Raw genomic sequence first — 16,721 nt, forward strand, 5'->3', positions numbered from 1 at the left:
GATGACTAAATAAAAGCAACAAACTATATTTGTCCTGCAATTTTGAGTGACATTTGCATTCAGTACGTAGCGTTAACTATGGCATTCTTTTGTAGATCAGCTACGGTGCAACGGATCCAATATTTAATGATAGGATACAGTTTCCATCAGTTTATCGAACTATTTCGAATGAGTATCATCAGTTCCAGGTGATCCTACAACTTCTGCTGCACTTCAAATGGACATTTGTTGGAATCATATCCACGGATGATGACAGCAGCATTAAAGCTACTGGTGAACTGAAGCAGCTATTGGAAAGTAAAGGAATATGTGTGGAGTTTTTGGCTGCTATATCCGTAGTCAAAAATGTTGGCAAACTCATGAAAGTGTTGTTGACATCGTCATCGAATGTTGTAATCCTATATGTAACCTCTGAAGTTATCATGTCAATGCTGCAAAACAGGCTGCCCAGTAAAATGTGGATACTCCCCATCAGTCTAACCATATTAAATACCGATCTCCATGACAAAATGTTGCTATTTAATGTCAATGGTTCCCTGAAGATATCGATTCACATTAAGGACATCGATGGTCTTCGTGAGTTTTTGTTAAATTGTTCATTACAAAAGATGCCGGATAATCATTTTATTCAAAGATTTTACATCACCCACTTTGGTTTTTGGCACCTTGACAACACAGACAAACCCGAGGCAAATAGTGTATGGGTGGAATTTTTGAAAAAAGAAAACACATTGTCCAGTATCTTTACATATACAATTTACAACGCTGTGTATTTTTTGGCCAAGGCTTTACATGAAGTGTATGCCGCAAATTTACTAGTCAGACAATCTCCCGAGAGAGGAATCAAAAGGGTAATATTCTCCTTGAGCCATGTGATATTTTGCTTCTTTATGATAGAACAGTTTGGATCCACATTGTCCACATATGCCACAGATTATTAAAACCAAGTGCTGTGAAATGTGAAAAAAGAACTCAAATCTGCCACGGCTTTTTGGGTTTAGTTTCTATGTAGTTGATTATACAGTAAAAGTAACCTGGTTACATGATCCTCCCGGTCAGTATAATTACAGCGATACCAAGCAAGCACAGTCTTTTTCTTTAATTAAAGGGAATCTGTCAATGGATTCATGCTGCGCTAATCACCGGCAGCATGAACCGCCGCTGACTGTAGGATTGCAGCCAGGTATGTTTTTAGCTGAAATGCCGGAGCCAACCGGGGATCATAGAGAGAGCCTAGATTAGTAAGGAGCTGCCTCCAGCCGGCTTCTCCTCTCCCTGATCCAGGTAATTGACAAGTCTCTTCTTATGCACACAAATGGAACAGACCGGTCAATCAACTAGAGTGGTGGCAGACAAAGTCAGTTCAACAGCTATGAATTTGAAAGACTGGCATGTAGCACTACATTTCCTCCGTAGAGGCTCCTGTATGGTTAGCCCCGTCATCTAGCACTACATTTCCTCCGCATAGGCTGCTGTATGGATAGCCCCGGCATCTAGCACTACATTTCCTCCGCAGAGGCTGCTGTATAGTTAGCCCCGGCACCTAGCACTACATTTCCTCCGCAGAGGCTGCAGTATAGTTAACCCCGGCATCTAGCACTACTGTCCTCTGCAAAGGCTGCTGGATGGCTAGCCTCGGCATCTAGCACTACTTTTTCTCTGCAGAGGCTGCTGTATGGTTAGCCCCGGCATGTAGCACTACATTTCCTCCATAGAGGCTGTTGTATGGTTAGCCCCGGCATCTAGCACTACTTTTTCTCTGCAGAGGCTGCTGTATGGTTAGCCCCGGCATGTAGCACTACATTTCCTCCATAGAGGCTGCTGTATGGTTAGCCCCGGCATCTAGCACTACTTTTTCTCTGCAGAGGCTGCTGTATGGTTAGCCCCGGCATGTAGCACTACATTTCCTCCATAGAGGCTGCTGTATGGTTAGCCCCGGCATCTAGCACTACATTTCCTCCATAGAGGCTGCTATATGGTTAGCCTCGGCATCTAGCACTACTTTTTCTCCGCAGAGGCTGCTGTATAGTTAGCCCCGGCATGTAGCACTACATTTCCTCCATAGAGGCTGATGTATGGTTAGCCCCGGCATGTAGTACTACATTTTCTCCTCAAGGGTTGTTGTATGCTTAGCCCCGGCATCTAGCACTACATTTCTTCCACAGAGGCTGCTCTATGGTTAGCCCCGGCATCTAGCACTACATTTCCTCTGCAGAGGCTGCTGTATAGTTATCCCCGGCATCTAGCACTACATTTCCTCTGCAGAGGCTGCTGGATAGTTAACCCCAGCATGTAGCACTACATTTCCTCTGCAAAGGCTGCTATATGGTTAGCCTCGGCATCTAGCACTACTTTTTCTCTGCAGAGGCTGCTGTATGGTTAGCCCCGGCATGTAGCACTACATTTCCTCCATAGAGGCTGCTGTATGGTTAGCCCCGGCATCTAGCACTACATTTCCTCCATAGAGGCTGCTATATGGTTAGCCTCGGCATCTAGCACTACTTTTTCTCCGCAGAGGCTGCTGTATAGTTAGCCCCGGCATGTAGCACTACATTTCCTCCATAGAGGCTGATGTATGGTTAGCCCCGGCATGTAGTACTACATTTTCTCCACAAGGGTTGTTGTATGCTTAGCCCCGGCATCTAGCACTACATTTCTTCCACAGAGGCTGCTCTATGGTTAGTCCCGGCATCTAGCACTACATTTCCTCTGCAGAGGCTGCTGTATAGTTATCCCCGGCATCTAGCACTACATTTCCTCTGCAGAGGCTGCTGGATAGTTAACCCCAGCATGTAGCATTACATTTCCTCTGCAAAGGTTGCTATATGGTTAGCCTCGGCATCTAGCACTACTTTTTCTCTGCAGAGGCTGCTGTATGGTTAGCCTCGGCATGTAGCACTACATTTCCTCCATAGAGGCTGCTGTATGGTTAGCCCCGGCATGTAGCACTACATTTTCTCCACAAGGGTTGTTGTATGCTTAGCCCCGGCATCTAGCACTACATTTCCTCCATAGAGGCTGCTGTATGGTTAGTCCCGGCATGTAGCACTACATTTCCTCCATAGAGGCTGCTGTATAGTTAGCCCCGGCATGTAGCGCTACATTTCCTCCATAGAGGCTGCTGTATGGATAGCCTTGGCATGTAGCACTACATTTCCTCCATAGAGGCTGCTGTATGGTTAGCCCCGGCATGTAGCACTACATTTTCTCCACAAGGGTTGTTGTATGGTTAGCCCCGGCATCTAGCACTACATTTCCTCCATAGAGGCTGCTGTATGGATAGTTCTGGCTTGTAGCACCACACTCCTCTGCAGAGGCTAATGTAGGGATAGTTCTGGCATGTAGCACCACACTCCTCTGCAGAGGCTGTTATATGGTTAGCTGTGGCAAGTATCACTATTTTCCTCTGCAGAGGCTACTAGATGGTCAGCTCTGGCATGTACCACCACACTCTTCTGCAGAGGCTGCTGTATGAATAGTTTTGGCATGTAGCACCACACTCCTCTGTAGAGGGTACTGTATGGATAGTTTTGGCATATAGCACCACACTCCTCTGCAGAGGCTACTGTATAGATAGTTTTGGCATGTATCACCACACTCCTCTGAAGAGGCTACTGTATGGATAGCTCTGGCATGTACTACTGACACACCCAGGGGATGGGGACAACTCGACGCCTGGGCCTTGTTGCCTGACCTTGGGGGAGGTCGCGGTGGTCGGCTCCCGGGCCCGTACCCTGGGGTCACTCTTTAAAGAAAGGGGGGAAGTTATATGGGATACAGAATGTTCGTGACGCCACCTGTGGTGTCTGGTGAGGATCACCAGCGCTGCTACAGTCCTCTGAGGCTGGTGTTTAGGCAGCTTAGTTGGTGCGGCTCCCCACAGGTGGAGCAGGGCCTCAGGGCAGCGTAAGTGTAGGGATACAGGACAGAGGGGACCTAGCCGGGTCGGAGGAAGAATAGGCACACACACAACAGTTCACTTCAGTACCTTTACTGGTGGTGTTTCTGGCACGGTCCAGGGTACTTCAGGGTGAAGGGTGCATATCAGGACTCTCCCCAGTGAGCGGGTGTGGGGCCTCCTGTTCTTTGCCTTTCTTTGATAAGTTTCTGACCTGCTTGGAGCTAGGCCTAACTTAGTCTCTTTCTTGCACCTGCTGACCTGGTGGTAGGGCCTTCTGCTGGAGATCACACTCCCTGGTCTCTTGGGCCTCCATGACTCCTGACCCTGGTACGTAATCAGCTTTTGGTGTTCCTGGGACATATAGTTCTCCAGGGGTTCCGGTTATTTCTGCTGGATGTAAAGGATCCCTGCAGACGCAGACCCGATGTCCAGTAAATGGTTTTGGGGTGAGCTAGTTAAGCTCCTCTGCCCCCTATGTAGCTTGCTTACTCTACTCGGCTTCGGCCACGCTCGGGGCCCTCATTAGGCTTCACACGGGCAGTAGGCCTCGCTACTCTTCACCGCTCTTTTGGCGTGGCACGCCCTAGGCTCACTAACTGAGCTCACTGAGTCTGTACTGATCTGAAAACCTCTCTGGCTGCAGCAGACTTACTGACTGCCTAGCTCCACCTTCCCTTTTTATATCCCTAACGGGCTCCCTCTGGTGGTCTGAGGTGGAAGGTGGAGGTGTGTGGATGCTATGAGGGCCTCTTGTGGAGGAATCCGTCCATGCACCCCTCTGGGATCTGTGGCACCAATGCGCAGCAGGGCGCCACATTCCCCCCAGCAAAGCTCAGTACTCCCGGACTGAAGTAATTCTTTATAACAACAATAACAATAACTCTTCCCTTTATGGGAGGCACTTTGCTTGAACGCGGCATAATAAAACATTATAAACAATAAATAGATATGTACAATTCAATAAGCAACCTCAGAATTCAAGTATCTTCTGGTGAGGTTCCCCGATAGGATGTCCATCTCACAGGTTAGAGTACTTGGTAGCTTGAGGGACCTGTCCAAAGCAAACCCTCAACGTAGGCCCTGGGGTGGCTGCAGGGCATGGCGATCCTGAGTTGGACCTCCACTTCTGCCACGCCAGATAGGTTTTTGTTCTGAGGTCACCTAAAGGGGCACTCCAGGGAGTGCAACTATTTACAGCAAACAGGTTTTGGGCTGCACACAGTCCTCAGCCGCAAAGTTCTTTATGTACCCTTACGGGTAACTAGAGTTAACAAGGGAAGTGTCCATATCACTTAAATTGTCCATTAGTAAGGCAAAGCACATATCAAAATACACATACATGAAAATACATAAGACAAAACCCCAGGGGCAACTATCTACACTGTCAGAGTTTCCTTCTCTATTCTCTGTATCTGACAGGGGTCTGACCTCGTGTGCTACGTGTCGACCTACTTGGTACTGGGATGCGTGAGGCACTAGTGTTTGCACTACCTCTCATTCTGTCAGTTCTAAGTGCTGGGGGACTGCAGGGTTGCCTTAACCTCTCTAAGGGACTGGCAAGTATACCATTGGCTGGGCCTTCTTGCTCTGCTCCAACCGGGGATCCTTCTTCTGGGGATTCTTCTTGAGCAGGCTCCTCTAAAGCACTTACAGATTCTACTTGCTGTGGAGGGTCTTCTGGCTGTTGAAAGAAGTGGATCACAGTTATTATTACTGCTCCTCCTAGTTGAGGCCAATCTTCTAGGAAATCTCCTAAGTCAGTATGGAGTACTGCTTCTTTAGGCTCCTCCGGTACGGTGAGAGGCACTTCTTCTTGGGGCTTTAGCAGGTCTGGACACAACTTCAGATGGTCTCTAGATACCGTTGCAGTTGTTATTCCTCCGTATTTGCTAATCAAACAGGTCTTCTTGTTATCAAATCTTGAATTTAACACAGTGTAGGGTTCTCTCTCCCACTCGTCATCAAGTTTATGGTTTCTCCTTTTCCTCTTTAACACCACTTCTCCTGGTGTGAAGGGTTCTGCGGGCGCACTTTTATTGTAGTAGGCTTCCTGCTTGTCCCTTACCCGAGTGAGACTGTCTTCGACATAGGCCTATACTCTTCTGTACTGCTCCTGTCTGGTCGTGTCCCAGTCCTCAGTGGACATATCTGCTTCTGGTTCTACTACCCCAAGCTGCAGGTCCATGGGCAACTTCCCGGGTCTTGCTCGCATGAGATATGCTGGAGTACAATTGGTGGAACTCACAGGTATGTGGTTGTACAGATCTACCAGGTCAGGTAGTAGGTCTGGCCACTGATTTCTCTCCTCTAGTGGTAAGGTCTTCAGCAGGTCGATGATGATGTTATTCATCTTTTCACAGAGTTGGTTTGGGGGTGGTACGGTGTAGTCTGGATCTTTTTACACCCGTACAGATGGCAGAACTCCTTGAACAGTTCGGCTTCAAAGGCTGAGCCTTGATCCGTCAGCACCTGCTCCCGGTATCCATGGGGCCTGCAGAAATACGCCTGAAATGTCTTCGCCACAGTTTCTGCCGTCAGATCCTTGACGAGGGCGACCACCAGGAACCAGGAGTAGTGATCCACCATGGTCAGGGCATAGGAATATCCTGACATGCTGGGTGACAGCTTGACATGATCCAGGGCCACGATCTCCAAAGGTTGAGTTGTCTTGATGGGTTGCAGGGGTGCCTTCTGGCTGCTGTAGTCTTTTCTTCTGATGCTACAGGGTCCACAATTCCTGCACCACCTCTCAATGGAACTGCGCATTCCTACACAATAAAACCGACACTTCAGCAGGGTTTCTAGCTTCTTCCAGCAAAAGTGCCCCGCCTGATCGTGGTAGGCTTCCAACACCATCTGGATGTCTGTCTTGGGCACCACTACCTGCCATACCATCTCATGAGTTTTGGGGTTGACGTACCTCCGGCACAGTTTCTCTCTATAGATGAACAACGGGCTCTTCTCATTCCACAGCTGCTTGGCTTGTAGAGACGTGTCCTTCTCCAGGGAGGAACCTTCTTGGGTTATCAGCCCTTTGATACGGCTGTCAACCGGGTCGCTGTCCTGGGTCTCCTTCCAGCTGTTGTGAGGCAGGGGGTTTAACATCTTACCGCGATGCCTCCTGGAGGCTCGTTGCTCGTGGACCATTCCATTATGGTGGAAAGCAGGTAGTTCAATCTCCTCCAAGTCATCCATTTCTTCTTCAGTGTCCGACTGGTGAGGTATCCTGGACAGGGCATCGGCGTTGGTATTTTTGCGGCTTGCCCGGTACATAATGGTGAACTGGTAGTTTGACAGTCGAGCGATCCATCGTTGTTCCATGGCTCCTAACTTGGCTGTTTCCAGATGAGTCAAGGGGTTATTATCAGTGAAGGCAGTGAACTTACTGGAGGCTAGGTAGTGCTTGAACCGCTCGGTGATGGCCCAGACCAGGGCCAGGAACTCCAACTTGAAGCTGCTATAGTTCTCTGGGTTCCTCTCGGTCGGGCGGAGCTTCCTGCTTGCATGGGTGATCACCTTCTCTCGGCCATTCTGCTTCTGACTTAACACAGCTCCTAATCCCTCGTTGCTGACATCTATGTACAGCAGGAACGGTTGGCTGTAGTCAGGGTGGGCTAGGATCTCTTCGCCGGTCAGGATCTCCTTCATCACCTTAAAGGATTCAGCTTGCTCCTTACCCCACTGGAACGGGGGGTTTCTGCCTCTCCCGGACTGTCCTACCAGGAGATCTTGTAAAGGCACCGCTTTCTTGGTATAGTCCTTCACAAACATCCGGTAATACCCGACTAGTCCCAGGAACTGACGTACCTCCTTGAGGCTCTTTGGCTCCGGCAATTTCTGGATGGCAGTGACCTTCTCCGGGTCTGGTGCTACTCCCTCTGGACTAACGATGTGCCCCAGGTACTGTACCTTTCGCTTGAGCAGGTGGCACTTTGAGGGCTTCAGCTTCATCCCATACCGGGACAGCGACTAAAACACCTCCACCAGGTGCTTCAAGTGGTCCTCCTACATTTTGGAGTATACTATCACGTCGTCCAGGTATAGTAGTACAGTCTTGAAGTTGCGGTGTCCCAAACAGCACTCCATCAATCTCTGGAACATTCCGTGGGTGTTGCAGAGTCCAAACGGCATACTATTGAACTAGCAGAGTCCCATCGGGGTGTTGAAGGCCGTCTTCTCCCGATCCTCCTCAGCAACAGCTACTTGCCAGTACCCACTAGTGAGGTCAAGGGTGGAGAAGTAATTTGCAGACTTTAAGGCAGCCAGGGATTCCTCTATACGTGGTAAAGGGTATGCATCTTTATGTGTAATGCGATTTACTTGTCTGTAATCTACACACATTCTCATGCTTCCGTTCTTTTTCCTGACTAGAACTAGGGGAGCTGTCCAGGGACTACAACTATCCCTTACTACCCCTGCCTTCTTCATGTCATGCAACATCTCCTTCGCCTTCTGGCAGTGTGCTGGTGGTATAGGCCTGTAACGTTCTTTGATGGGTGGAGGGTCACCTGTGAGGATATGATGTTGTACCCCCTTAATCCTCCCAAAATCAAGTGGGTGCTTACTGAATACCTGCGCGTATTGCTGAACCACCCGATGTACACCCTGCTTCTGATGGACAGGAGTGGTGTCTGTCCCAACATGGAGTTGTTGACACCAATCCTCCACCTGGGTTGCCAGGTCATTATCCTCCACTTCGTCTGGTGAGGTTAAGGACTCCGCCGTGTGTATGGAGTTGTTATTTACTGTGTACAGGTTGGCAACAGTGGCATAGCGTGGTAATCTAACCTCGTCCTCCCTATAGTTCAGAAAACAGACGGGCACCCTCCCATTGCGTACATCCACTACCACTCTGGCAGTTAAGAGTGTAGGTCTATGCTCTAAGCTAAGGGGCTCCACTACCGCCTGGTAGCTCCGTCCTTTGAGACCCATTGCTGCTCTACACCAAATCAGCATTTCACTCAGTGGGGGAATCACATTGGGTACCGGGTCTGTCACCCGTACATTACCAATTTCACCTCCTGTTAGCTTTACCTGTTGCTGGTACATAATATCGCGGATCTCTTTCTGGAGCGCCCTTCTCTGCCCTGGTCTGGCAGTGTCAGCTATCTGTTGGAGCAAGAACAACACTTCTGCCAAACAGTTACTAACAATATTTATGCCAAGTACCATATACAAGTCTGTATCATCAGGATTAGTCTCTACTACAATTAGTCCCTGGTCCTTCAGTTCCACTCTTCCCACCTTTACTGCCACATCCTTAACTCCGACTAGGTTAAGGGGGAGGCCGTTTGAGGCATACGCGGAAAGATTTGGATCTGGTGGGTGAAGTTCGTCTATGGACCAGAACCTTTTTAGAGGACATCAGGCATGATGGTTACCTGAGATCCTGTGTCCAGCAGAGCAGGTGTCGCGATGCCGTCCAGCACGAAGGACAGGAAAGGTCTTCCTCCCACGAACCTGCGGTACCAGTTTGATGGGCCTGAGGGGTCTACTCCTGGGTGTCGGCCCGCGGCCCCAGGGTTTGCTCATTTAAAGGACAGCTCCGGATGGCGTGACCTGTCTTGTGGCAGCGGTGGCAGACAGGGTCCTTCGGCGGGCGGCTTTGGTCGCTGGTCCTCCCAGGGGGTGGCGCTGTCCTCCTCCTCCTTCTCATCCAGGGGACATCCTCAGGGCTGTCAGCTAGCAGGATACTTCCTTCCTCCTCGGGCTCCGTCCGCAGCTGCAGGGCACTCAGTACAGTGGTCAGGGTTTTGCTCAACCGACGCACTTCAGGGCGCAGGCTGTCCAGCTCACTAGGGGACGTTGCTGGAACCTTGGCTTCAGCAGCCACCGGGGAAAAGGTAAATGCTGCAGGCACTGGGGTGGCCCCACCCTTTTAACATTGGATAGCAGTTGTTTCCAGGGGCTACAGTCCTTTTATAGCCATGTCCTTAAGGGTGTCAAAGGTGGCATCTGGATGATCCAGGGACCACCAACGCACAGTCTTGCTCTCCTCTTGAGACCTCAGTCCCCGGATAAACTGTTCCTTCAGCATTTTATTTTCATTATTGATGCTGGTTGGACTAACCTGTTTCAGAGCTCGCAGGGCCCCTTGTAAACGCCAGGCATAGTCCCGAACACTTTCCTCCGGTTGCTGAGAGCAGTTGTAGAACCTCATCCGGAGGTCTGTCTCAGTACGATCCTCAAAGACAGTCGGTAACTTTTTAAAGATTGCGGACACTGACTCCTGGTCTGCGGTCGACCAGGTTTCTACTTCTCGCTCCGCAGCACCAGTCAATTGTCCCAATACAACAGCGGCTCTTTGCTTGCCTGTCATAGAGTACATGTCCAGTATACCACATATTTTCCTTTTGAATCCAGACAGGGTATCTGGTTTGCTGCTGTACTGGAGGAGCCACTTCGCTCCAGGGATGTACGGTAGGGCCATGGGTATGACAGGGGTTACAAGCCCTGCTGGTGGAGCCGCTGCTCCGGCCTGCTCGGCGCCGGACGCGGGATGTTCATCAGGGCGGTTAACCGGTACTCTGGCATTGTGCTGTTCTTCGGACATTCTGGCGCCCCCCTAGTGAACCATGGCCTACCTTCTTTTCTTTTCTTCCTGTAGGCCGCAGCTCCGCAGGTGACGGTCTTCCTTCAGGACCTTGCGTCATTTGCGTCCTACGTCAGAGCGCTAGCTGGGGCTCCTTCGAGGACCTGGCGCTTCCTGGTTTGACGTCGAGGCGTGGGGCGTGTCCGGGGATTCGCGCGCTTCAGCAGGTACACCTCTCAGTTTCCCGCGGCTACGCCCTTCTTCCCGCTCGGCGGCACAACAATGGCGGTGTTCTTCGCCACAGTTAAATACACAGTTCTGATTAAAGGTGCACAGTACCCAGTGGCAACGGGCACAACACTCCGTCATTGCAGCGGGCACGGAATCCTGTTCGTGACGCCAGGAAGAGATGACACGCCCAGGGGATGGAGACGACTCGGCGCCTAGGCCTTGTTGTTGCCTGACCTTGGGGGATGTCGCGGTGGTCGGCTCCCGGGCCCGTACCCTGGGGTCACTCTTTAAAGAAAGGGGGGAAGTTATATGTGTTAGGGAATGTTCGTGACGCCACCCGTGGTGTCTGGTGAAGATCACCAGCGCTGCTACAGTCCTCTGAGGCCGGTGTTCAGGCAGCTTAGTTGGTGCGGCTCCCCACAGGTGGAGCGGGGCCTCAGGGCAGCATAAGTGTAGGGATACAGGACAGAGGGGACCCAGCCGGGTCAGAGGAAGAATAGGCACACACACAACAGTTCACTTCAGTACCTTTACTGGTGGTGTTTCTGGCAAAGTCCAGGGTACTTCAGGGTGAAGGGTGCATATCAGGACTCTCTCCAGTGAGCGGGTGTGGGGCCTCCTGTTCTTTGCCTTTCTTTGACAAGTTTCTGACCTGCTTGGTGCTAGGCCTAACTTAGTTTCTGTCTTGCACCTGCTGACCTGGTGGTAGGGCCTTCTGCTGGAGATCACACTCCCTGGTCTCTTGGGCCTCCGTGACTCCTGACCCGGATACGTAATCAGCTTTTGGTGTTCCTGGGACATATAGTTCTCCAGGGGTTCCGGTTATTTCTGCTGGATGTAAAGGATCCCTGCAGACGCGGACCCGGTGTCCGGTAAATGGTTTTAGGGTGAGCTAGTTAAGCTCCTCTGCCCCCTATGTAGCTTGCTTACTCCACTCGGCTTTGGCCACGCTCGGGGCCCTCACTAGGCTTCACGCGGGCAGTAGGCCTCGCTATTCTTCACGCTCTTTTGGCGTCGGCACGCCCTAGGCTCACTAACTGAGCTCACTGAGTCTGTACTGACCTGACAACCTCTCTGGCTGCAGCAGACTGACTGACTGGGTAGCTCCACCTTCCCTTTTTATATCCCCAACAGGCCTCCTCTGCAGAGGCTGCTGGATGGTCAACTCTGGCATGTAGCACCACACTCCTCTGCAGAGGCTACTGTATGGTTAGTTTTGGCATGTAGCACCACACTCCTCTGCAGAGGCTACTGTATGGATAGTTTTGGCATGTAGCACCACACTCCTCTGCAGAGGCTACTGTATGGATAGTTTTAGCATGTAGCACCACACTCCTTTGTAGAGGCTGCTATATGGTTAGCTGTGGCATGTAGCACTATTTTCCTCTGCAGAGGCTGCTGGATGGTCAGCTCTGGCATGTACCACCACACTCCTCTGCAGAGGCTACTGTATGGATAGTTTTGGCATGTAGCACTACACTCCTCTGAAGAGGCTACTGTATGGATAGTTCTGGCAGGCAGCACCACACTCCTCTGCAGAGGCTACTGTATGGATAGTTTTGGCATGTAGCACTACACCCCTCTGCAGAGGCTGCTATATGGTTAGCTGTGGCGTGTAGCACTACTTTCCTCTGCAGAGACAGCTATATGGTTAGCTGTGGCGTGTAGCACTATGTTCCTCTGCAGAGGCTTCTGGATGGTCAGCTGTGGCATGTAGCACTACATTTCCTCTAAACAGGCTGGCTAGCATCAGAGATTTCTAAACCTGGACCTGGATCAATCAGATGATCACTGGGTTTGCTTTAATTTGAGACAACCTCTTTTAAAGGTTTTACAATGGGGGCTGTAATTATAAAATTATACAAAAAACTTTATGATTTAAACGAAACATGTCTGTTAGGTAGAAGTCCTTCCTCTGCCACCTCAACTATGAGAAAGCCAATGTTCCACTCCATTCTGCAGAATAGGCAGCTGGCAGTAGTTCCGTGAACTTGGAGTCTATGGAAGTTACAGAAACAGTCAAATAAGCAGTACAATATCACATGAATGTGCCACAATGAGTAAAGTTAACAAGTAAAATGAACATGTATCTTATCTTATCTTTAGCTGAATATTTATTTGAAACATGTTCATGTAAGAAAAATGGGAGAAGACATCTTTTTCACCCCGCAGGGTGATATAGTGAATAGCTTTGTTATTCTAAACTGGGTCCTTTATCCAAACGGCACAGATGTGAGCAGGCACGTCGGTACTTTCTTGCCATCACAGAAATTAGCAATTAATACAAGTGCTATTATGTGGAATCCATATTTTACAAAGGTAAGAACAGAGTATTCCAGAATTCATAAATTCAAGTAATAAACAATAATTTACCCAATTACTAAAAGAGGTGTCCCATTAGGACTTCCTCAGTCTATATTGCCCATTAATATGGTTGGTGCGAATTGATTCGCATGATCCAGTTCTTCAATATCACAGTAGTCTGTAGTTGCCGAACGGGAGTTGAAGAACGAACTCTTACCTTGTGCGGTGACTCTTTTTTGATTAGACGGCCTGACGTGACGGAATTGTTGTGGCATGATGCATAGGTGACGTCGCGCCAGGCCGGCTAATCCAAAAAAGAGTAGCAGATACAATCAGGTGAGAGACAATTCTCCTATTCTTATCCAGCGACTACAGGCCACTGTCATAGACAATGGACAGGATTGTGTGAATCAATTGGCACCAACCCCAACTATTGGGGGATATGAACATCATAGAGGATATTCTCACTATGAGACAAAGTGAAGAGTCTCTAACAAACCGTGACTTGCATAGACAGTCATTATTACCACCGGCTACATGAAATTCTGCTTATTTCCTTGTAGTGACCACTGCAAAAAATATATTTGGCACGCTTTGGCTTTCAAACTACAAATTCTGGAAATTTTGAGAAATTAGACAACAGCCTTAATATAAGTCATACATTCCTTGTACTGTATATTAGAGATGAGCAAAAAGATTTATAAGACCTTGGTCATGTAGCCATGTTGGTAGGGCGCTGGACCAGAGCAATCGGAATCTCTAACTGCCCATGGCATGTTAAGCGCCTCTTCTGATCAGTAGGCCCCATGACAGATGTCACTATGTTGGGGTAAGACACAGACATGACTTCGCAAGGCCTTAATAATTAGTAATTTTTCTAGTAATTGGAGGTTTGCAGTGTTCTCGTCCGGCAGCAGCGGACAACGGACTACAGATGTAGCTATTGAACCAGGGACCTGTGAATCTTTTTTTGCTCAACTCTACTATAAATTATTGTTAAATTAATAAAAAACTATAAAAAAAACCTATTAGCTTGAACCTTACTACCTTGCTGCATAGTGTGAGCTATAGATTATGTGTCCCCTAAAGTGGTTGTTCCATGTCACCATCACAACACTGACATGAGAAGCTCACCAGATTTCCATAAACGGAGATGTTTTTGACTTTATAGGAAAGCTTCACATCACACAATTTTATATTTTTTCCAAAATTGTCAAATGATATTGATTTGTTGATCTGTTTTATACTTATATTTCTTTAAGATTCCTCAGTCCATGTGCAGGGAGATATGTACTCATGGAAAAAGAAAATCCCTCCAAATGGGAATGTTACCCTGCTGCTTTGACTGTGTTCCATGCTCCGATGGGGAAATAGCAAATATATCTGGTGCGGTTTAAACAAAGTATATTAGTAACAGATTAGATAGATTGTTTTTTTTAAATGTTTTGTCAGCCCTCTACAATTTGGCACAATGGCGGCCAAAGGTGACCAGCCTCCATCTTGCTAAATTTGCGAGGAGCGAATTACAAAAAATCTGCATTCTGGAGAATATTGTTTTTTGTTAAATTTGACAAGAATTAAATTCAAGTCAAACAAATCTGCCAAAGTCTAATAACTAGGTATGGATAATTTTAGGTAGATTGTTGTATTAGAGATGGGGTCAGTAGGATGAATAAGAGACATAAAATATACAGAAGGCATCATAAAAGTATTAATAATAGAGATGAGCAGATCATTTTGCCCAACCCTACGGTCAGTGCTCTTTGGCCGTGGGCGGGAGCTACGTGAATTCCCAGTGCTTCTGGGTTCATTGTTATGGTGTTTGATTCACCGATGCACAGGTGAAATCTCTCTTTCTCGGCTAATCATAAGCCGAGCCTGAGATCCATGAGGGTACGGAAATTCACATGGTTCCTGTCCATAGCCAGAGAGCACTTTTCTGGTCTGTCGACCAGGGTTGCACAAAGTGATCAGCTCATCTGCAATCAATAGCATTCTGAGGTCTCTGAGGGATGTGTAGCAACAATGGAAGATAGCGAACTCTCTAGCAACACTTCTCTAGCTAGGACTATAACATGTAGGCCATTTTGACAATCCAGTGTAGAAGATGCTATGGAGGAGCTTTTTGGTAATTTACAGAATGGACTTTGAGAAATGACGTGATAAAGAAGGTCAAAGGAAAACCCTCTCTCTGTAATGCATGGATGAACAGAACATGGTGGCACTGGAGAAAACAAAATACGAGCTCACAAACAAGGAGGAATAACAGGAAGAAAGGCACTAAAATAAATCACAGCTTCAGAAAACATAATAAGACATGGGTGTCAGAATGGAGCAGCATACTCGGACAGAACATACTTGCTCAACCCTAATAGGGAATGATATTACAGTAGGTCCTTGTAGGAAGGTATAAGCATAGATAGATGTAAATATAGTATTTTGCATTTATATCATTAATGAGAATGTTTTAAACTATGTTTTTTTAATCGTAGGAATGGAAAACTGTATAAAGTGCCCTGAAACTTTCTCATCAAGCATAAACCGGACTGTTTGTATAAGAAAGACCATAGAATATCTCTCTTATGATGACCATCTTGGATCAACTTTGGCTACCATAGCCATAACCTTTGCTGTAGCCTCAACTTTAGTAATGATCACCTTTGTCAAGCACAGGAACACTGCTATAGTCAGAGCTAACAACCAGCACCTTAGCTATGTCCTCCTCATAGCACTTATCCTGTCCTTCATCTGCTCACTCTTATTCATTGGTCATCCCACAGAAGTCACCTGCCTCTTGAGACATTCACTATTTCTCTTTGTATTTTCAGTTGCCATATCCTCTCTGTTGGGAAAAACCATTACAGTCATCGCTGCCTTTAATGCGTCCAAACCGGGGAGCAGGTTTAAAAAATGGATGGGTTCAAGGGTCTCCATAGGCTTGACTACTTTATGTTCTTTAGGGGAATTTCTCATCTGTGTTACCTGGACAATATGTGCCCCCCCAATTGTAGAATTTGATAGTAAGACATCATATGATAAGCTGATACTGCAGTGTATGGATGTATCTATGCTCTACTTTTATCTTGCAATTTCCTATATTGGTTTTCTGGCTTTATTAAGTTTCATCGTCGCCTACTCAGCTCGAAAACTTCCAGACAACTTCAATGAGGCTCAGCATATCACATTCAGCATGCTCATGTTTTGCAGTGTTTGGCTGTCCTTTATACCCACTTACCTGAGCACTAAGGGCAAGTACACGGTAGCAGTAGAAGTTTTTGCCATATTAATCTCTACAGCAGGATTGTTGGTGTGTATTTTTACCCCAAAATGTTATGTCATCCTTCTAAAGCCAGAGCTCAATGATAGAAGACACATAAAAATTACTAAAAAAAAATAATAAAAAGTACTAAGTGTGATTCTATTGTATTTTTATATTTTGAGAACTGAAGTAGCTGTACTACTACTACTATTAATACTACTAATGTCAGCTAAATGAGGTCTATTCTAACAAAAGTAACAAATAAAAATATTCATACTTACAGTTGTGCTCAAAACTTTACATACCCCGGCAGAATTTTTCATTTCTTGGAATTGTTTCAGAGAATATGAATGATAACAAAAGAACTTTTTCTCCACTCATGGTTATTGGTTGGGTGAAGTCATTTATTGTCAAACGACTGTGTTTTCTCTTTTTAAATCTTAATAACAACCAAAAACATCCAAATGACCCTGATCAAAAGTTCCCATACCCCA

General features: G+C 47.5%; 1 protein-coding gene across 1 annotated transcript in view; it reads left to right on the forward strand.

Moving 5' to 3' along the window:
* LOC141155451 (vomeronasal type-2 receptor 26-like) overlaps window positions 1-16,365 on the forward strand; it is a 72,532-nt gene extending 56,167 nt beyond the window's left edge. Inside the window, exons 4-7 of the mRNA XM_073642315.1 lie at window positions 96-851; window positions 12,771-12,983; window positions 14,231-14,354; window positions 15,461-16,365. Coding sequence (XP_073498416.1) covers window positions 96-851; window positions 12,771-12,983; window positions 14,231-14,354; window positions 15,461-16,365 — 1,998 coding nt within the window. The remainder of the gene's footprint in view (window positions 1-95; window positions 852-12,770; window positions 12,984-14,230; window positions 14,355-15,460) is intronic.
* Window positions 16,366-16,721: the final 356 nt, after the last annotated feature.

This window comes from Phyllobates terribilis, unplaced genomic scaffold (genome assembly GCF_046119375.1).
Source record: "Phyllobates terribilis strain yellow unplaced genomic scaffold, ASM4611937v1 Scaffold_7__3_contigs__length_470593459, whole genome shotgun sequence".
Lineage (NCBI taxonomy): Eukaryota > Metazoa > Chordata > Amphibia > Anura > Dendrobatidae > Phyllobates > Phyllobates terribilis.